Source organism: Glycine soja, chromosome 7, assembly GCF_004193775.1.
Source record: "Glycine soja cultivar W05 chromosome 7, ASM419377v2, whole genome shotgun sequence".
Classification (NCBI taxonomy): Eukaryota; Viridiplantae; Streptophyta; class Magnoliopsida; order Fabales; family Fabaceae; genus Glycine; species Glycine soja.
Window position 1 is genome coordinate 39865612 of NC_041008.1, and position 21936 is coordinate 39887547.

The following is a 21936-nucleotide window of genomic DNA, read 5'->3' on the forward strand; positions in this document are numbered from 1 at the left end:
CATCAAACAGAAATTAACAGAAAAGGAAAAAGGGGGTAGTTGATAAGTTAAACATGAAGCATGCGTGGGTATCAGAGTCACATTAGTAGTCACAAAACAACCTAACTTGGCCTTTCAGATACAAATGATAACCACTATCCTTGCTCTACAAGTTTTAGTCATTCATGAATTACGTTTTTAGAGTGTCTTATAAGCAAATTAAGGACTCTACACTTAGCAGTTAGTTGGCTGCGTTTGTTGATTTGAGAAGTTAAGATTCGGTATACGTTTGATTTCTTTTATGAAAATAGTGTTTTTTATTTTAAAAAGTTCTCTTTCAGCCTAAAATAAATTAATTCAAAGTTCAAACAAGCACTTTGATTAAGAAAAGAATTTTCCTACCTAAATCCATGGGATTGAATATAGAAATGAAATGAAAGTTGTGATTCTGATCTGAGCTATACATAGCAATATCATTAATTCAAACCCACTTAAAATTGGGTCATATAAAACTAAATATTTGTTGCAATTATAAGACAACCCCAGTAGTAGAAACTTGTCACACAAGGTGAAAAAGTTCAGTGAATGAAATTAAGGCCAAAGAGAAAAGAAAAGGGACAGGTGAGACGTTGATGGAGAATAAAAATTCCCCAACTGGACTGGACAACTACAGAAATTGGACCACTCAATTAAACTTGTCCAATATCATTTGCCATAACCATTCTACTAAGAGGACTAGGCCCAAGCTTTTTTCTCCTCATCATAGTCCTATTCCTAATAACTTCCATTTGATTTCTTCTTCTAATTTGCATCATTGCCTCTTCCTCAATCACAAACCTCCTCATTAGAACATCATCAGTCAATGATTTGCCCCTGAATACTCTCCTTCCCTCAGTGCTAAGCCTAGCACTATTTGTTCTTTCATGTTCATTTTGCAATGGCTTTGATCTTGGATAACTATTGCTTCTTCTAGGTGGCACCTCAGCTCTCAAAATCTCATTGTAGGAATAGATTGGTGCACAAAGACAAACCCTTGTGAAGGATGATGCAACCTTTAGAGAGGCACATTTTCTTAGCTTGTTCTTGTTGTTAGGACTTGGTGTAGTAGGTACGTGAGGGGATTTTGGCATTGATGATCTCTTCCATAAAGTTGAATTAGGTGTTGGAATTTCTGTAGATTTTGATACACTTTTCCATAGGTTAGTCACCTCAATTGCTCTTTGGTACCATGGCTTCCTGCAACTTGAAATGAAGTGAATGTCATGCACGAGTTCCTGAGATGGTGCAGCTGCAGCTGCTTGATTCATACCCTTCACTACATACATTTTTATTTTTTTTCCAAAATGGCATGCAGAAGAAGCAACTGTGCAAGTGGAACATAATATTGAATTTATTTGCTCTTTCTCAACCTTAAGAAAATTTGGGGAGAGGGTCAAGTTTAGGGCCTTGTAAGAAAGTTAATCTAAACTTTGCCTATGCCCACTAACTAACTGGGAATTTTCCAAATTTAGGCTCACTATTGAAAAAAGCTAAAAAGCCGGTCAGCCAGAGAATTTGACTTTCCTACCTTGGCATGAATGATGTTTTCCTTTGGGGTTGGTCAAATTCATAACAACATTAAGGTTGAAAGACTATAATTTGCAGAGGTTAAACTTGGTCTACACAAGGTTGAACCAATAAAAAAATTATTAAAATGATGAGCCGGTGCACCCCATTTTTTTGACTAATCCGGGACAAGGGTTAAGTTAAGTTTTAGGCCTTAGAGGAATAATGTTGAGCATTTTCATTTTTCTCCACAACTAACTAAACAAAAAATAAATACAAAAAACAATACAACCTCAAGCTTATAGATGATCATACATTTATAGAAACATTTATTAGTAAGCAAATATAATATAGTATGCAATATATATGTATATGATGACAGAAAGCTAAAGTACATAGATAATTAAATTCTCAACATGGGTGTGTGTTCAAGTGTGATGGAGAGGAAAAGGTATAGGAAAATAAGAAGGGAGCTAAAGTGAGTGAGCATACATAATATAACATACCTTCTGTTTGAATTGTTCTTTGGATCTTGCATGAACAAAGAAAACTGAAAGTATGAGAGAGTTGGAGGAAGAGAGCAAAGTATTTTCATTTGTGTAGAGAGTGAAGAAGAAGAGGCTTTTGCTTCTGAAGTGTGTGAATCTACTAAGATGGGGTTGGCAACGTGCTTCTTTCCTTTTCTCCCATTCTTTATTCTAAGCCAACCCCTTTCTTTTGCTTTGGCTGCCATGATGCCTTCTGATTTTGAGTGAGAGAGAAAAAGATTTTGAAATTCCAAAGCAAAGTAAAAATGTTACTACTTTTAATGTAATTACCAAGGTGGCCCCCTAGCTCTTCAAAAAGGAAAGAAGAATGACCCTTATTAAATTCATTACTTTCTGGAGCCTTAATCATATTTTGCCCCCTAATCTTATATGATTGCTAGGAAGAGGAGATCACAGAGGCAATTAATTGGTGTAAGACATGCTTGGCCTGCCTTTATGGCAGAAAAATTATGGGCTGCTAAACCTCAACTCTGTTCACTTGCCTACAATAACAAACTCTCAACTCATTCTTCATATAATATAATTAGGGTAATGATAAGTGGCCCTAAATTTACTAACACAAGTAATTATTTAAGGTTATTCAATTCCATGTTAAGAATTTAATTGAAGTATATTAATAGTGTAAAGGTTTTTTATACTGTAATGAATTATGGTGTGTAATTAAAAAATGACTTTTTTTTATTCATAGAAATCAAATATATGTATCATAAGTAATTAGATATACGTGATGTTTAATTAATTGAGTTAAATTTTCTTAATAAAAATTATTTACTTTGATAATAATTAAGTCATATTTAAAATGTTTTCTAAGATCACAATAAGTTAGTGTATTAAAATTAAACTCATTGAAGTGTCATGGGATCTTGCACACGCTTGAGAGATAGTTTAATTGTACAGAATTTGTTGTATGGCTTTCACGTATTATCTCCCTCGCTGGCATCACTCATTATTCTAACATGTTGAGATTCAATGCCAGGATTTATAAAATTAATGGATCTCTTCTTGCAAATGGGTTGATAAATTAAGTCAACCCACTAATCGATTCGGGATTGTTCTGTCAGTTTAATATTTCGGGCAATGGCATAGATTAAAAAAAGGGTAAAATTATTTTTTTTCCCTCTAATTTATTTTTAACGCTGAATTTGGTTTTTTATTTTTTTTCCGAGTTCAATTTAATCATCTAATTTTTAAAATTGATTTGATTTTATTCCTCTCATTTTAAAATAAGTTCAATTCAGTTTCACCATCTAAATTAATTTGAGTGATTATGTCATCTAAATTTGATCCTATCATTTAAATGTGTATTTTATAGTGATTTAAAATCATCACTAAGTGTTTTTAAACATATACAAAGTGTAATTTTTTAACTGCGTTGGCTCAATTTAAATGGTAGGATCAAATTGAATCGATTTTAAAAATTAGAAGACTAAATTAAATTCCAAAAAATTAGAGGACGAAATCCAAGCTAAAAAATAAATTAGAGGAATAGTAATTTAACTTAAAAAAAACATACCTCAAGAAAGTTATCATTATTATAATAAAAAAATGGCATTTTTATATACCATTAACTCTTATATTATAAATTTAAATTTTCATTGTATACACATAAGTACATTTTTTATAATACTCTATTTTTCTTTATAACAATTGTCAGTCATCATTATTTAATATTTGTTTTATATCTAAAAAATAAACTATTATTTGTTTTCGATTTTCCTTTCATGTCAATATTTCTTATTTTTTTTACCCTCGTAATCTCAACTTAAATTAATTTTAATATTTTATATTTTCTCATCTCAAATTTTAACTTCTTGTATACACAAAAAATCTCAATTATTTGAACTCTTAAATTATATTATATATATATATATATATATATATATATATATATATATATATATTAAAAAATTCCCCTTTTCCTTAAATTTAAGCTACTTATATTTTATACTCGATATTGAACTTAATTAAGCACATTTCTGTTATAATTTAAATATTTTTATTCTGGTTTATATTTTTTAAACTTTACTTAAATTTAAAATATTATAGTACATAGGATACATACTACAGTATTTGACAATGGATACATATATTGGTGATTTGCTAATAAAACAAGTTTTAAAAAGGACACAAATTAGTAAAATGTATTGATAAAAATTATAAAAGATACTTCATAGATAATAAGAAGGTTGCAATTTTTTGCACTCATAATAAATTTCTTATCCATACCAAATACCTTACAGACCTAAATCTCATGTTATCAAATTCCATCAATTTGAGATGATTTATGTTTAATATTTGAGTAACCAATAGGAGGATTATATAATTTGGCTCTTGATTCAAAGTTGTGATCCCAAAAATTAAAATCATATTTCTCCCATGAATCTCTTTAACTCCTTTCTCGAGGGTCAACGGAAAGGTCCATCAAATTACACGGAATTTTGGAGCTACACGTATTTGCAATTAATTCCTTGCCTCAACAATTTTATATATCCTACTCCTATCACTATCATATTTCTTCAAATTCAAAGTATATCTAGAAAAGGAGCTATAATTTCCTTTCATGTGGACATCACCATTTGAAAACGCTCCGTGTCATGCATACACATAAGGACCGATTAAATTCTAATAACTGTGAACTTTTGTTGTGCAATTATTACACAAGCTCCTGTACCTTTCTGTTTATGATGATAATGGGGACGTTCGAAGAAAGGAATTATTTTCTCTGCTTGGCCAAAAAATCGGTGTTATTAATTCTTGACTCATGCTACAGTTAATACCCTTTCACACACGATTTGAAGATAGAAATGATACTTGCACAGCCAAACTCACAAACACTCATGCAAGTCATTTGATAATAGACAATGTTTTTAATGATGGAATGTACCTTAAACCCCACAAGGAATGTTAGAATAAAATATGTGCAAGTATTATATATTACTCTTTGAATTTAAAGCAACTAGTTACCTCCATTTTTTTCTTTTAAGAAATTAAAACCAAAGAAGAAGAACTCCAAATGGTTTCTTAAATAAGAGTACTCATAGTGAAGCCATATTCAATTAATACATAATGAAGAGTTATGCACGTCAAGTTAAAAAAATTATAAAACCCAATATGGTTACAATTATTTTGCCACTTGATGCATTAAAATATTACAATTTTGCTAAAGGTGTTGTGGTGCTACGTATGTCTATCCCCAAACTCCAAAAAGCTGCAACAAAGAGAGAAAGACATTATGATTGGAGATGTTGGTTGGCATCTTGGCAATTGTCATTCAATAAAGATTAAGTTACAAGGTAAATTATAAACATGCAATTTCTTAAGAAACTGATTATATTTTGCATCTTGAGTGCATATGCTGAGATATTAAATCCATCAAGGCTGGTCTCAATTTTTTCTATCCTTCCTTAAGAATTCCATACCAAGTTAATTAACAACAAGGGCTTTCCCAAAGAGTACCAAATTAACCACCAGATTCAAACCATTTAATTAGCCTATAACCTAAACATTATTTTTTTATTATTATTTATTGTGTCAAAAAGAAGAAGAGGTTTTCAGACTTTCAGTCATCTTTTGCTTTTTTATACATTGTAGACCATGGAAATCATTTTGTTCACTTTGGATTGGAACGAAGGTCTTCCAATCAAAAGCACAAAGAGATGCTAATGCTACTACTGCGGTATGGTGTCTACCCCTTTGGGGTCCTTTAATTTGCTAACTTTACGGAATTTAAGGTCTAGTGACTATATATCAAACTAGTTTCAATTAATTAAAAAATAAAAGAAAAAGAGAAACATGAGAAATTTTCTCCTGTTTGTGTGTGTGAAAGAGTGCTAGAGTGGCAAAAATTCTGTATTTTCCTTATCTTATTGCCTTTTTTGTTTTCATTTACATTTCTGTATTCTCTTAATTTTGTACTTTTCTCTGCTTTCTTATCATTTACATTACTTTACAAGTCTACTCTTGATTAGCACCAAAAAAAAAAAAGTCTTGATCTTTTGATTAGTTCTGGTGAAGATTAACGCTTTTAGAAACTATCACAAATTCAAGATACTGAAGAAGCTTTTGAATTATAAATTCTCTTCCCAAATTAATAATAAAATATATATTTAAATTATTATAAGAGAAAATAAGATAAATATTTAGATAGTATAAAATATTTTTATATTATCATTTAATTATAGACAACATATTATTAATATTTGTAATGACTATCTTAGAGATCATATTAACCACAATTTATAGTCGGTGATGAAAAAAAATTTACACTCACATTGTGTACCTATTAAACTGTAATTATAAACATACATTTATTTTATCTTTTATCACATTTTTACTTCATTTGCTTGGGTTCTTATTACATCTATCACTTTCTCCCACAACCTTTTTTTCCTTCCTATTCCTCTCTTCTTCCACCCGAAATGGGATGTATATTTTTCTAATATATTTTAATTTTATCCCGTTGATGAAAATTGTGTCCATTAGTCTAAGTGCTTATCAAAATTTTCCAATTAAAGCAGGGACTGTGAAAGATATTACAACTGGGTAAAGATATATAAACGGAAGCTGTCCTAGTAAGTTCTTTCACTCCTTTTCTTTTTTGAGTGTGTGAATAAAATTGCTTCATTGAGTTTCTGTTTTCTATAAATTGAACTTCCATAGCCATGGAAATATTGAGCCGAACCAAAATAAAAACATTCATTAATGAAGTGTGTAATAGTATAAGGATCTAAATTTAACGAGGCCAGGCATATGGGAGAGTATTATTATAGAATCCGACAACTTGATCATGCAAAAATAAAATCAAATGGATTAGTTGGCGAGCACTGAAAATATATCATGATGCGTGCATGGCATATTCACGTGCAATCTCTGGTTTGTTTTTTAGAAGTCATTATCTCTTATTCTCATTCATTCTGATCCCTCATCAAACCAATAGTTAGCCCCACGCTCACTGCAGGAGTATCTGAAGGACAAGGACATTTAAGACCAATCAACTCTATTTTTATTTTTTAAAAATAAAAAAACAATAAATTAGTTCCCTTCAAAAAATAGAGGCACTAGCATGAACACTTGTTAAGATAGGAATACATTAAAAATATATTTGTGGGTTTTATATGAGACTCATTTTCAGTTTAATATGAAGTTTTCTTGGGGTTGATATCAAGTTTCTGGAAATATCGGAGTTAAATAATAATAGAAAACCATTGTCACGTAAGTCATTAAATGTGATTCTTTTTCGGTTTGTTCCCTACATTTGTCAGTGCTATAATTTAGCTGACATTATTATAACAGCAGCAAATAGTGTGAATCAAATTATATACAAAGAAAAGAAAAAAGGACAACTTGGTGCCATAAAGCTCCCCCATGAGAGTCTAGGAAAGGATAGATTATTACATGGTCTTAATAATGTCATATTCCTTACTAATTTTAATATGATATATAACTAAAATTTTCAGTTTACGAAAAAATTAATAAAATTTGATTATGTGTCATAAAAATTAATCAATTTTCATATGACGACTGAATTTTTCAGTTTACAAGAAATAATCAATAAAACTTGGTGATGAGTTACGTAAAACATGGTGGTATAAGATTATATAATAATTTCTAAAAAAAAAAAAAAAGGGGTAAATCTCGCTCATATTATGAGTTTATTGCAGGTAGCCTTAAACCTTGCATTTGTAAGATGCTGATTCCACAACTAAAATGTGACCTAATTTTTCAATTTGCACTAAAGAATTAAAAAAGAATCAACTTGTGTTACATAAATACTGACCAAGATCATGGTGGTACGAAACCATGTAATAATTTCTTAAAAGAAAAAGGCCAGTCTCACTCATTATGAGTTTATTGCAGGTAGCCTTACACCTTGCATTTGCAGGAAGCTGATTCCACCACAACTCAAATGTGACCTAGTTACACAACAACTCTGATCGTTACACCAAGGCTACCCTTCAATCAAATAAAAAACAAATGTACATGTAAAAATTGAATAGAATTTTCTTTTCATATACTAATCAAATTGGAAAAGAGTGTTCTCACATCCAAACCCAAATTGAAAATGGGTGTGAAGTATAAAATCTGAAAATCAGAATGAAACTAGTTCCTCATCAGAAACGATTCTATAATAGTTATTCACTATAACCTTTAAAGTATAACAACGTCTGTCACAAGTTATGAGGGAGAAAAAACAAGCTATAAATTATGTAGTCACTTCTGTTGAGAAGTCTAACTCACTGGTTCTCAGATTCCCCCGAGCATTTCTTGTTCCAGCTGCCTGAACACGCTTTGCGCTCCCCGCGTTTTCTTTTGTTCTTGAGAATGTTCCCATCTCTATACATACAGGACTTCAGAGTTGATTGCTCTTGAGACACTGCAGGGTTTGTTGTTGCCGTATGAATATCTGACATGGGGATAGGAACAGGATTCAGACTTTCTTCTTCCCCTTCACCTCTCTCCACATCCTGAAGCCTCTCCACAGGATACTGACTTGCACTTTTAAAGGTGTGCTCATCTGTTTCAGCTACCTCATGTATCAAGACATTGTCCACCATCTGCAACCATAAATGTCAAATGTGAATATTTTCTGATATGTACAAACCACCATCATAGATAACAAACTTTGATAGCAATAGCAGACCCAAGAGGTGCTTCAAGAGACCAGCCCACCTCATTCAGTCACGTGGGTAAAACTAGCAGCAGCATATCCCTATTGCCTAATCCACTATCACTACCCATAACATAATCTGTTATAACAGAATTCTGTCCCACTAATTCTGTTATTCTGTTTCGTTATCGTTTAGCAGCACTAGGTGCTTAGACTCCATTATAAATAATGTAAAGCAATAGGAATGAGGGATATCAGAAAAGCTTCTTACTATTTCCCTTTTGTTCTTTACTATTCCTGTTATTTTTCTAAGTTTCTGCAGCTCCATTTCTGTGTCCTATCAATTGGTCCGACCTGCCGGTAACCTGCTGGAAGCATGACTGATCCCCACCTCTGTCGGTGGCAGCCTATCCGCCCAGCCATCCACCACCACCCACATCTGCACTTATTCTACCCCCCACAGGTCCCATCCCTTCCATTTCACCACCCTTCGCCGTTTTCCCTGTTGGAACCCCTGCCTTCGACCATGCCCGCTCACAACAGTCACGAGACCACCATGGACTGCCTTGAAGAGGCACTGTCCCACCTCACCCAGAACATTTCCACCATGACCGCCAAGTCTCTGGAGATGGCCGCTAAGCTTGATGTCATCCTTGACTGGTTATCTGCTCTCCAACCAACTCCATCTTCTCCCAAATCACTCGCTCCACCGGACGCACCCATGCCGAATCTGCCCCCCATGGTCGGAATCAATTCCGGCACCGCCTACTCTTGCGTCAAGGTGTGGCAGCACCACCATGTCGAAATCATCGCCACTAATCAGCGTAATAGAAGCTCGGCATCTTACTTTGCTTTCACCGAACGTTTGATCGGTGACGCCGCCAAGTACTACGTCACCATCAACCCCATCAACACCATCTTCAATGCTAAGCGTTTGTGTGGAAGGAGATTTTCCGCTGCCTCCATTCGGAGTGATAGGCAGTTATGGCTATCTAAGGTTTTCCCTGGTCCTGCTGACAAACCTATGATTGTGGTCAATTACAAGGGTGAGGACAAGAAATTCGCTGCTGAGGAAATGTCTTCCATGGTTCTCATGTGATTCAGCTTCCTTTCATTGATGTTATTGGCGATCAATCTTCAAGTAAATCCAGTGTTCTTGAATCTTTGGCTGCTATTAAACTACCACGTGGCCAAGGTACTTGCACTAGGGTGCCTTTGGACATGAGGCTCCGAAATCACCCTTTTACAACCCTAGAGCTTGTCTTGGAGTTCTATGGCCAGACCATTTCAATAGATGAAGCACACATTTCTCAGGCCATAAGTGCTGCCACTGCTGCCACAGAAGAGCTTGCTTGCCATGGCAAAGGGATTTCCAACAACCCTTTGACATTGTTGGAGAAGAAGAATGGTGTTCCTGATCTTTATCCGGTTGATCTTCCTTGTATAATTCAGGTTCCAGTTCATGGACAACCTAAGAATATTTATGATCAGATTAAGGATATGATCATGGAGTATATAAAGCCGGAAGCAAGTATTTTATTGACTGTTCTCTCTGCTAGTGTTGATTTTACTACTTGTGAGTCCATCGGGATGTCTCAAAGTGTTGACAAAACTGAGCTCAGGACGTTGGCTGTGGTGACAAAGACTGACAAGTCCCCTGAAAGCTTGTTAAAGAGACACTCAGGCTGGTTCAATTGCTGCCAGTGGCCGATATGATAACCTTATAGGGATGTTTGGCTCAAGATCAGTGCCTGCAGTTGGTGTAAGTCTGGGAATTGAAGGAGTATTTGTCATACTGGAGCAACGACAGAAGGACATTTACTACATCACAGGAGAGAGCAAGGAGGTAGTGGCGACCTCCCCATTCTTGGAGAGACTCAAGAAGAACGACTATGAAGTTCTCTTCATGGTGGATGCAATTGATGAGTATGCAGTTCGGCAACCCAAGGAATACGATGGCAAGAAATTGGCTTCAGCCACAAAGCAAGGGTTGAAGCTGGATGATGAGACTGGGAGGAGAAAAAGAAGGTAGCGGAGAAGAAGAAGTCATTTGATGAGCTCTGCAAAGTCATCAAGGACATTCTGAAAGACAAATTGGGGAAGGTCATTGTCTCTGACAGAATTGTTGACACTCCTTGCTATTGGGTGAATGGTGAATATGGACGGAGTGCAAACATGGAGAGGATCATGAAAGCTCAGGCTCTAAGAAACAGCAGCATGAGTGGCCACTTGTCTAGCAAGAAGACCATGGAGATCAATCCAGACGATGGTATCATGAAGGAGTTGAGGAAGGGGGCTGAAGCTGACAAGAATGGTAAGACTGTGAAGGACCATGTGTTGCTTCTCTTTGAGTCTGCCCTTTTGACTTCAGGTTTCAGCCTTGATGATCCAAACACATTTGCTTTGAGGATTCACAAGATATGGAAGCTAGGTCTTAGCATTGATAAGGATGACAATGATGACATTTAGGCTTCCCCATCAGTTTATTTTGCGCCTCTTAGTCATATTACAATCAAGACCTTTGACTATAAGTCAGATTTTCCTGTATCTTCTTCCTGGCTAGTTGCTGGAAGCTGCATACAATGGACACGTTTGTGGCTGAATGAGGGGTTTGCAACATGGATTAGCTATTTTGCCATTGATAGCTGTTTTCCAGAGTGGAAAATATGGTCTCAATTTCTTCATGAACCTACTGAAGTCCCAATCATCTACAACCTTGAGGACAAGGTTGATTTTCCAGCAGTGGGTAATGATACCAATAGCAGACCCAGGAGGTGCTCCAAGAGACCAGCTCACCTCATTCAGTCACGTGGGTAAAACTAGCAGCAGCGTATCCCTATTGTCTAATCCACTATCACTACCAATAACATAATCTGTTATAACAGAATTCTGCCCCACTAATTCTGTTATTCTGTTTCGTAATCGTGTAGCAGCACTAGGTGCTTAGACTCCATTATAAATAATGTAAAGCAATAGGAATGAGGGATATCGGAAAAGCTTCTTACTATTTCCCTTTTGTTCTTTTACTACTCCTGTTATTTTTCTAAGTTTCTGCAGCTCCATTTCTGTGTCCTATCAAACTTCCAAGTTTAGCGAATTAGCAGTAGCATTATCTCATGCAACACCTTCAATAGGTATGATGTTTGATACAGATTCATTGGAAAAAGAAATCAGAATATAACAATATTTCAAAAGAAATGTCAAAAAGCATTGGTGCACAGTTATATGTTGGATGGCAATATGGCATAATACCATATTTATCAGAACCATGAGAAATAAAGAAATCACAGAAAGTTGTTTACCAATCAGAACCATGAGAAATAAAGAAATCACAGAAAGTTGTTTACCAGATGAACAACAAAGAATTGTGGACACAAAAAGACGAAAATGAAGATTGTCTTTATTGAATTTTATATAACACTTTTTCTCATATTTTATCCAACAGTATAAATATCTAAATAAGTTATATTTCATTGCATAAAACACTTTCTAGCATCATCTGAAAAGGAATTGGCAGAAATTATAGGAAGAACTTAAACTATGTAATACTTCTTTTGAGAAAGCTTACTACATCTTCACACGGGTCAACAACCAAGGCCGAATGGAGGGTGACATCAACAGCAGACAATAAGCCAACAGTGCTCTCAATTATATCAGGAATCATAGGACCTTCTCCATAACTTGAAATAGCACTATCATGCATAACAAAATCTCCTATATCAAAGTCGGCTCCATCCTGAGTTGAATTATAAATAACCCCAACAGATACTGTATCTCCATTCCCTGCAGAGATTGTAGGACTTTGAGCAGAGCTAGTCTGCTGCACATCACCGTGATTTAGAAGAAAGCTCAAATTTTCTGATGAAGAAAACTTTGAAGCATTTTTGGACAGGATTCCATCAACATCAGTCTTCAGCTTGTGGACCCTAGCATGTATATTGTCTATTGTCCAAAGCATCTTCTGGAAGGAAGCATCGATTTCATTGAAATCCAACAAAGGTTGATCTTCTCCAATGTCAAATCTGTCTGTTGAATCAACATGTGGCTCTGTGATCACTATACCGAGAGAGAGTATAAAAACATTAGTCATGACTTAGATACAAGTCAAAATGTGATTAATAGGCAAATGAAAGGCAGACTAGAACTGCGAATAGTGAATACAATGAAATTGAAAGACAAGTCAATACACACAAACCACTGACATAATGCTAATGCAGTTGAATAAAACAGTTTTATTAATCCTTTTTTCTCAAGGGAAAAGAATACAAGAGATGCTAATAGCACCACTGAACCACTGATTTAACATTATAGCAGCAAGACATTGGGTATCATTACAAAGCAAATTTCCTAACCTGGATTGCCAAAATCATCAGCCAAATAGCCATCAGGATCAGACTTCTTATTCTCTACAATTTAAGTAAAGGAAAGAGTCACACACTTCTCTGAAGCAGGGACAAGCGGTTGGTAAACAATGAGAAAAGATAAGCAAACCAGGTATCAAAATAAATGAGTGGTACCAAGATAGGAGAAAATATAATGACGTGATGTATACGATCCAATATCAGTTGTGTCTTCAACTTTCTTCCTTCTTCTTCTCTTTTTGGCCTTACTTCTGAGCTGTTCACCCAAAAATGGCAATGACTTTGAACCAAACTCTTCTAAAGTAAATTCATCAGGTGCTGTATGTTTTCCCTTGTCATATTCTGCAAGCTCTTTACTATATTTCAATGCTTGTGAGTCAATTTCCCTAATTCTTAGTTCTGTCCATTTGCAACGCCACATTAGAGGTCGTATAAAGTTCCTCCAACGATTGGTCAACTTCCTCTTCCTACAGTTACACAAGACATTAATGTGAGTAAATAACAGTTTAATGTAACAAAGAAAAAATATTCAAGAACATTGCTTCACCACTAAACACCAACTAGCCAAGTATAGTGGTAACACTGCCAATTAATGATTAGCTTATGGAAGAAAAGATTGATCATTAATGGCCTCTAAAGAAGACATTGATAGTATGACAGACCACACAAACAATGCTGATTGGTTTTCCAATACCAATCTTTACTAGATGCAGAGCCAAAATTCTTTCATCAAGAGTTACTGCTAGAACTATAGGTGATGAACAATTGTCAGGATTTAATAATATAAATTGAAGTGCATGCAGTATCTAAGGAGTTGCATAGAGGCCATGTGGGAAAATAACCTACTCTCTTACTGAAAAATCAAACCAAGACACTAACACACCATATACAACTGGAGATTGTAACCTTTAAATTCTATACTTTTCAACCTCTTTCAATAATTATCAGTAAACTAGGGCAGACAAGCTAAGATTTTTAATTGCTAAACACCCATTATCTAATGTGAACATTTGAGTGCATATATGGATTTTATTTGTAACTTCAATGACTTATCAACAATTTCATAAGACCTGGATTCTTTGATTAGATATTGATAGCTAATCTATTTCCAGGCAAAAGAATGTAAAATCTACTGATTAGGAATAAAAATCACCTCATAGGAAATGCAGAACCATCAGAAGTGTTTGCCAAGCCATTATCACCCAAGAATTCTGACTCCACTTCAGCATCACTCAATCTATAACCATTTTCAGCATCAGACGTAGTGTCAGCAAACGAGCTTGAATAGTCTGTTGCATCAGGGTCCTCAACTTTGTTCGGTGCAAAATCACCCTTGTTTGTCCAACTCATGATGTCGACTTCAGTGTCCTCAACAACTTTTGTAGAGTTAATTGGTTCATCCAAAGGCTCCACCTTAATGATGGGTTTCTCAAAGTGACCCATGTTGCTAAAACCCTTCTGTTGAACCTCCTCCTTCCTGGATGCAACCCTTTTAAAGTAGGGACATAAGGTTGTATTTCAAAAACATGGCTTCATTTAAAGTTTTCCTGGTCGAATTCAAAATGTTGAAGTTCATGAGTAAATTCAACAAATACAAAATCAATTCATTCCGATGTATTGTTGATATTGATTCAATAGTAAATAGCTCAAAAGAAAACTAGCAACTTCTACTACATAAAAAAGAGTACATAATGCAATATTTCAAAGGATTTTGCATACATTAGTATGTTACATGGCTCTAGCCCCTCCATAGTCTCCTAAGCATATAGCTCTAGTCAAAAAGTGTATATCAAATTAATTTAATTTGATAATAATAACTCATAACAGAGAGTATCACTTCAAGTTCAGAAAATATGTGTACATATAACCCAATCGTAGAACAAAGTAACCAATGAAAGGGGGGAAATTTGATTATATTGCAAAAGTCAAAAACAAAGTCAGTGGTGCCAAAACATTGGTTAATTACTCTCACTTTTCAAAAATAAACATAGCTTAATTGATATAAATTTAGAGTTTATTAAGCTATGTTTATTTATCACAAAAACATATAGAGTGTAAAATGATCAAGGATCAATTAAGCTTAATTAACCAATGTTTTGAAATGATCAATTAAGCTATGTATAAATCACTCTAAATTTATTAAGCTATGTTTAATTTAGAGTTTATTAAGCTATGCATAAATCACTCACAACAAAACAGTGTAAAATGATCAAGGATGCAAAATACTCCAATGACACAAATAATAATTCATCACAAATTTCAGTATTCTATTTCTATACCAAAATCTAAAAACTCAAACACCATTCATGACACACAACCACATAATTAACCTCAATGCACACCGAATTACAAGAAACCGAGCAACGCCAAGCCAATTGCAGCACACAAAGACACGCAAAAGCACAAGCATCAACACCTAAACATGTTCAGCAGAAGTTCATTCAAGCACAGCACCGTGACTGCAAAATTAACCGAATGACTCTATAAAGTCGGGAAATGTAAGTTGAATTGACGAAACTTCACGTGCATGTGCTAACACGTAGCGTAAAAATTGAGAGAGAGAGAGAGAGTACCGAGAGAGTGAAAAAAGGGTTGAGATGCGAGCGAGAATGGCGAAGTTTGCGGCGTGGAGGAGCAATGTGAGAGTGAGTGGGTAGCAACAGTTTAACGTTATAAACCTAGGAAGAGTGGAAGGAAGGCGCAGGTTGCCGCTTTGCAAGTTCATGTTCCCTTGTCTTGACACGTGCGGGTGCTACCCTAACATAAAATATTGCACGCTTATTGTTGCTGCCTCCTTGTTCCCCTTCACTTATTTTTATTTTTATTTTTAAATCAATCATCAATCTTGCCTTATTAATTCGGCTTATATTTATATATTTAGCTTTACATTAATGTTAGATTTGTATTGTTATTATTTTTAAGTTTCAAATTCAATGAGAATGGATTTCAATTTATTTTTAAGTGTTTTTTTAAAAGTAAAAATCAAGTAGAAAATAAAAATATTAGCTAGCATCCTTAGGACATGGATTTAGAAAATTAAAAGAAAAAAATTATGATGTGTGAAAATACACTCTCTTATAATTTTTAATTGCATTTTCATATTATTTCTACTATAATTTTTTAATATCTTAACCGATGTTCTTAACAATATCCTATTAAAAATAGAGTTTAATATATATGTATGCTATTATTTAACAAAATTTAAGTAATATTGCATATCAGTATTTTATTTATAAAAATACTAAAAAATACCCGTGTATTCTCACGAATCATTCTCATTTTCATGCATATTTAAAATATAGTTGCTTATAAAATTAATTTTTTATATCAAAATAAACATAGTTAGTTATTTATATTCTCTAAAAAGGAAAAAAATACTTATGCAATAAATATAAAATTAAAAAATTATCTAAAATAATAGTGACCGGTAAATATATATATATATATATATATATATATATATATATATATATATATATAATAATAAAATTTATTTCAATACATTTAATATATTATTTATGTAAAAAACATTCAACACTATTATATGCATAATAACCAATACAAGTATTTTATATTAAATTATTAAAGATAGAGTCAATAAATTAATTTATAATAAACTAGTCTGTAATTTATTTAGCATACACAGGGGTGTTCGTAATTTATTTAGCATGTATATTTATTTGTTTTGCAAAGTAGAAATAAAATGAAAGATAATATGTAAATTTAAATAGAGTTAGCATTGATAAACTTGGATGTAAAGGTATGGCAAAAAAAAAAGGGTTAAGATTGGTACTAAAAAATTTTATAGAGGTAATTACAGTGATAGGAAATCTACATAACAAATAAAATTATAGTTTCAAACATATATAACAAAAATTGTTGGGCATATTGTAGAAGTTGTTTTTGGCAAAATAACAAAATAGATGCAACGACAAAACTAAGATCTACTCTATGTCGCTATTGTCCCAATCTTTTTGGCGTCTAACTCCCAGATCTTTTCAGTGCGTCTATAGTAGAAGGAAATTTAATCGTCGTCGCTGAAATCGCTCTCTTCAAGAAATTGATACCATGGTTGAACCACGTATTTATCACCAATTCCAGCGTCAATCACCACAATAGGCCATTGTAGCGGAGGTCCAAACCTTCTCAAAATTGTCATGTGTTGATCACAGTGGATAAGACATGATGTGATAGAGGGCGGAAGTTGCTATATGCAAAAAAGAAAGATTAGCATTTAACTAAAGATTAATATAAATAGTATGAATAGTGATTAATATTTTACCAATGGATAGGGGACATCAAGCATGCATTGAGTGATGGCAAGAGTCCAGATATATTTCCTTGAGCTGCAGCGTGGTCTTCCACATGTCTGCTGGTCTATTGTTGGAGTGAAGTGCAAGTTGAATATGGAGAAGTGGTCAGAGGCAAGAAATTTTATGGTTATGGACTCATAAATTTCTAATTCTTTCCTGAATCTTGTCAAGCCATCAGCAAAGTAACATTTCCCTCTATGTTGCCTCTGTCGGATTTCATAAGTGGTCCCATCATATTTAAATTGCACGAATTCTGAATAGTCTGGCTGCCATTGCTGGTGGTAGAAAGCTGGTATTTGTATGATGTCCTGAAAGGAAGAAGACAGTGTTAAACAAAACAAAAACAATATCCAAAAGTAGGCATTTTATTTTACCTTGTCACAATGGAATGCTGCTTTAAACTGCAATATTAATGGGCGGCCGATAATTGGATTTCTAATCTGCAGTGAGAGACCATTTGAAAAAGCAAAAGTTAGCATTTGAGTATCCTGTCTTAGTAAGAGAAGTTATGTTTGTTGATGTTGGAAAGAAATAAAGAGCACGATTTGATAATATTAAAATTAGAGGTATAAATCATTGTTTTAAAATATACAGAAGAGAACATGTATATTAATCAATTTGGTTGGGACAACATAATAGGAAGCAGTTGATAGAGTTTGGCAAAAAAAATGAAATAGAAGGCAAGAAAACTAATATTTGTAGACCTTAATTGTGTTGTTGATGAAATTGAATACTAATTGAGTTTAAGTTCTTTAACATGTGACTATTAGGATGGTGAAATATTAATCAAAATAAAACAACAGAACCAAATAGAAGGGTACAAAATGGAAGTCATGGAAGAACCTTTCAGAGTTTTGAATGAGTATAATGAAAAGAACATAATAGACAATGCATATAAGAAATCATTAGTATGAACCATACTAAACTTCATCCTTAAGTAAGTAAATGCAAGATATATCCAAGTAGGAAAATAACCTGAATGAAATCAAAGCAAAAGCAGTACAACCAAATGTCTAATTTGTGCATACCCATGGAAGCAAAAGATCAAAGCATATGGTAATGAATTTTAGCATTGATGAAATGGAAGAAGTTTGAGTGTGCAATATATGGACAAAGGTTAATAATAATCAAAACAGCTAGGAAGCTGAATACAATTGATGAAAATAAGACAAATAAAAGGGTACAAAATGGAAGTCATAGAAGAAGCTTTGAGAATTTTGAATTAGCATCATGAAAACTACATAATAGACAATGCATATAAGACATAATTAGTATGAACCATACTAAACTTCATGCTTAAGTAACTAAATTTAGAGGACAAAGGATTAGGTATAAGTAAAGTATCCAAGTAAGTTATTAATATAACTGAATTAAATCCAACCAAAAGCAGTACAGCCAAATGTCTAATTTGTGATGATAATGGATTTTAGCATTGATGAAATGGAAGAAGTTTGAATATGCAATATGTGGACATAGATTGAACAATTACATGGCCAAAGATATAAATTATATATATGTATGTGCTCTAAGATCACACCATGTCAATGTGAGTATCAATTGATTTTTGCTGGGATAGGTTTTCTTATTTTCATCAAGGAAATGTCAAAACAGAACATGCATATTACATGGTTTCTAAAACATAACCATTCGAATATGCAAGAAATAAAGACAACATGACACCACTACCCAATCTCTAAGATAACACTATGTCGATGTGATTATTAGTTGTTTTTTTTTCTGGAATAGGTTTTATTATTTTTATTAGGGAAATGTCAAAACAGAACATGCATATTACATTATGTGTAAAGCATAACCATTTGAATATGCAAGAAATAAAGACAACATGACACCACCAGCGAAAAACATCCATAAGCGCCAAAACATACAGAAAATAAAACAATGTTCCAGGTTTCCAAAATGAAAACATCAAGAGTGATGAAAGGATGACATCTAGAAAGAACTGAAATAGAAGGCGTGAAAAATGGGTGTTATTCAGGCATGAGATATAATTCAGAAGTGTGTCCATGGAATAACAATTTAGGACATGAAAGAAAATTTACTAACTATTCTTACAAGTCACTGTGCATAGACAACGATGCATGCAAACCTAGAAACCACAAATACGTCTGTCCTAAATTCCAAGCGGGAAAATGGCAAAAACTGACGACAAGATGAGCAATTTTGATGTGGGGTATGAATGAAAGATGGAATCAAAAGCAAGGAAAAAATAATGAGATGAATAAACATAATTTGTGAGTATTCGGTTTATACTCACCTTGTTGGAGGCAGTTGATGAATACGAATTCATGGTGATGGGGTGTGCGAAAGACTGGTTTCGGTAAACCTGAAGTGGAGGGTGCAGGTTAAAGTACTATGTTTTGGTGGTGTGAAGTAGTGGATGTAGAAGATTAATCGGTGGCTTTTGCAGGGATTTAACTTGCGGTAACTCAACAGGTTTTGGAACTGTGGATTTTTTTATTGGTGAACGTCACAAAAAGGTTGACATGTTAGAATGCAAAATGGTTTGTATTGTTTAAAAAATTCAATGGCCATTATTAAATTAAGAACGTGCCTTTAACTACAGCCTGCATAATTTATAATAATAATAATAATAATAATAAACATCCATAATAGGGGAAAAAATTAAGAGATAGGAAATATTAGTGCATGTGGTACAATAATAATAATAATAATAACGAAGTAAATATGCATGACATCAAAGAAAAAATTAAAAAAGAAATATCAGTGTTAATTCTTGCCATGACAACATTAAAAAGGGCTACAGTAACAATGGTAGGGCTGCAGGTTACGACGCTTTAGCCATGCAAGGATTCCAATAATAGGATTCACAGGGCGGTGTTGAAGAATAAATGTGTTATTTTGCAAAAAAATTTCCCTTAATGTTCTCATCTTTTCCTTTTATTCTTTTTGCTTCTTCCTTTATGCAGGCTACAGTTACAATGGTGGTGGTGCTGAAGGTGAAAATGCAACACGCACAGTAGAATGCCCATCACTTTTGGAACCCTCCCACACTGTGTCGATAATGTAAAGAAAAGATGAAGGCTGAGGAAAAATCTCGATCTCTCTGTGGCACGTGTCAACAAATGAAGCAAGGGCAAAATGTACGTGTCAACAAATGAAGTAAGGGCAAAATGACCAAAAGACCAACAAATGTGCCACGTGTCAAACTCCTAGGTATTATTGACTTACATTAATGTCACCAGAAATGGGCAAGATTCTATTGAATATGCTATCACAAATAGAAGCTGCAGCCTTACAACTTTGGGCACCTTGGGTTTATGAATAATCAAATAACAAACAATACCACAAAAAATGAAAACTATTAATAATAATAATAATAATAATAATCATAATAATAATAATAATAATAATAATCTCACATGATTCGTAGGATTTTTTATTTAAAAAAGGAAGTACTTTTGGGGTGAATAAATGGATAAAAGTAGAAAATAATGTATTATATTTTATCATTGTTATTATTATTATTATTATTATTATTATTATTATTATTATTATTATTATTATTATTATTATTATATAGAATCTAGTTGAAGGCCCTTTTATGTTGTGATGATAGGACCCAAAAAATTTACGTCAATAATTCAAAGGAAATTGCAAGAACATCAGGAAAGAAGAGGGCAGTGTTTAAGTCAATGTGAGAGAGGTAAAAATTTTGAATTGCTTTGAAGAGAACTACGATAACGTTTTTTTATACCCATTTTTTAAGTTGCAAATTTTTATTCTACTCATATACTTTCAAGCATGCTAATTAAGTTAGATAAAGTAATTTTAATTTAACTACATGTCTTTAAATTATTTGTTGGCAGACAACATAAAATGAATTGGACATTTAGTCCCAACTCTAATTTCTCGTCCAGTTGCATGTTTGCGGTCTAAACAAGGGAGAAGGCTCAGGAAATTTCCAGGCTCCACGAGGGAAAGAAATGGAAAGATAAAATAATTTTGGGAACAAAAAGCAAAACACATGTCAATCTTTCAAGGTTTTCAAAATTCTAACTTTGTCAACTATGGCCATGCACTTGACTACTTGCCAATCTATCTCTTGTCATCCTGAAACTTTTTGCATGAACTTCATTTTCATCCAGTATTTTTCCCAAACTTGAAACAATATGTGCTTCAATTTCATTATGGTTGTTGAAAAAATAGATATTCAAATGCATAGATAATTTATAAAAAATCAATGTAGAAGTAACAAATCCTTTAATATTTTTCTAGGTTTTCTTGCATGCATTTTCCAAATTTGCTTCTATTTAACTGTTGCATTTTATTGACAATCATGTGTTTTGTATGCTTCGTTGTTGTTTTTCCTGTTTATCACATTAGCAAATAATAGAAAACAAAATGAATATGGGAGAGAAAGTTGACCAAGACATAGATTAAAATGCAGTTTTCTTCTTAATTAATAGTTATTTTTTCTTATTGTTTTTCGAACTTTGTTTTTAGTTCCTTTTTTATTTTCCCGCTTACCACGAAGATGAGAAGAGAGAGGAAATATGCAACACGTTTTCAGAACCTCTTATAGAGATGAAGAGAGAGAGAGG

At 33.4% G+C, this 21936-nt stretch overlaps 2 protein-coding genes, 1 long non-coding RNA gene and 1 pseudogene across 10 annotated transcripts; 2 read left to right on the forward strand and 2 right to left on the reverse strand.

The window, feature by feature from the left end:
- Nucleotides 1-408: 408 nt before the first annotated feature.
- On the reverse strand, nt 409-2341 carry LOC114419636. 2 transcript variants are annotated; one of them, XM_028385364.1, is made up of 2 exons: nt 2031-2341; nt 409-1221 (listed from the first exon to the last, which is right to left on the reverse strand). In XM_028385364.1, the coding sequence occupies exons 1-2, from the start codon at nt 2255-2257 to the stop codon at nt 669-671; spliced, it is 780 nt and encodes a 259-aa protein (XP_028241165.1). In that variant the 5' UTR covers nt 2258-2341; the 3' UTR covers nt 409-668. The 2 variants fall into 2 exon arrangements, with proteins under 2 accessions (XP_028241165.1, XP_028241166.1); XM_028385365.1 differs by having other exon boundaries at nt 429-1215; nt 2031-2331.
- A 2905-nt stretch (nt 2342-5246) lies between these two features.
- LOC114419640 lies at nt 5247-21086 on the forward strand. 2 transcript variants are annotated; one of them, XR_003668270.1, is made up of 5 exons: nt 5247-5365; nt 5664-5748; nt 6590-6643; nt 20302-20548; nt 20952-21086. It is a non-coding gene; the product is annotated as an uncharacterized LOC114419640 (long non-coding RNA). The 2 variants fall into 2 exon arrangements; XR_003668269.1 differs by lacking the exon at nt 20952-21086 and having other exon boundaries at nt 20302-20675.
- Nucleotides 7766-15780, reverse strand: LOC114419637. Of its 6 annotated transcripts, none has more exons than XM_028385368.1 (8): nt 15614-15780; nt 15383-15499; nt 14194-14587; nt 13197-13507; nt 13032-13085; nt 12248-12735; nt 8310-8626; nt 7766-7984 (listed from the first exon to the last, which is right to left on the reverse strand). In XM_028385368.1, the coding sequence occupies exons 3-8, from the start codon at nt 14481-14483 to the stop codon at nt 7912-7914; spliced, it is 1533 nt and encodes a 510-aa protein (XP_028241169.1). In that variant the 5' UTR covers nt 14484-14587; nt 15383-15499; nt 15614-15780; the 3' UTR covers nt 7766-7911. The 6 variants fall into 6 exon arrangements, with proteins under 6 accessions (XP_028241169.1, XP_028241168.1, XP_028241170.1 ...); XM_028385367.1 differs by having other exon boundaries at nt 15371-15499; XM_028385369.1 differs by lacking the exon at nt 15383-15499 and having other exon boundaries at nt 12251-12735.
- Nucleotides 10231-11636, forward strand: LOC114419639 (annotated as a pseudogene).
- Nucleotides 21087-21936: the final 850 nt, after the last annotated feature.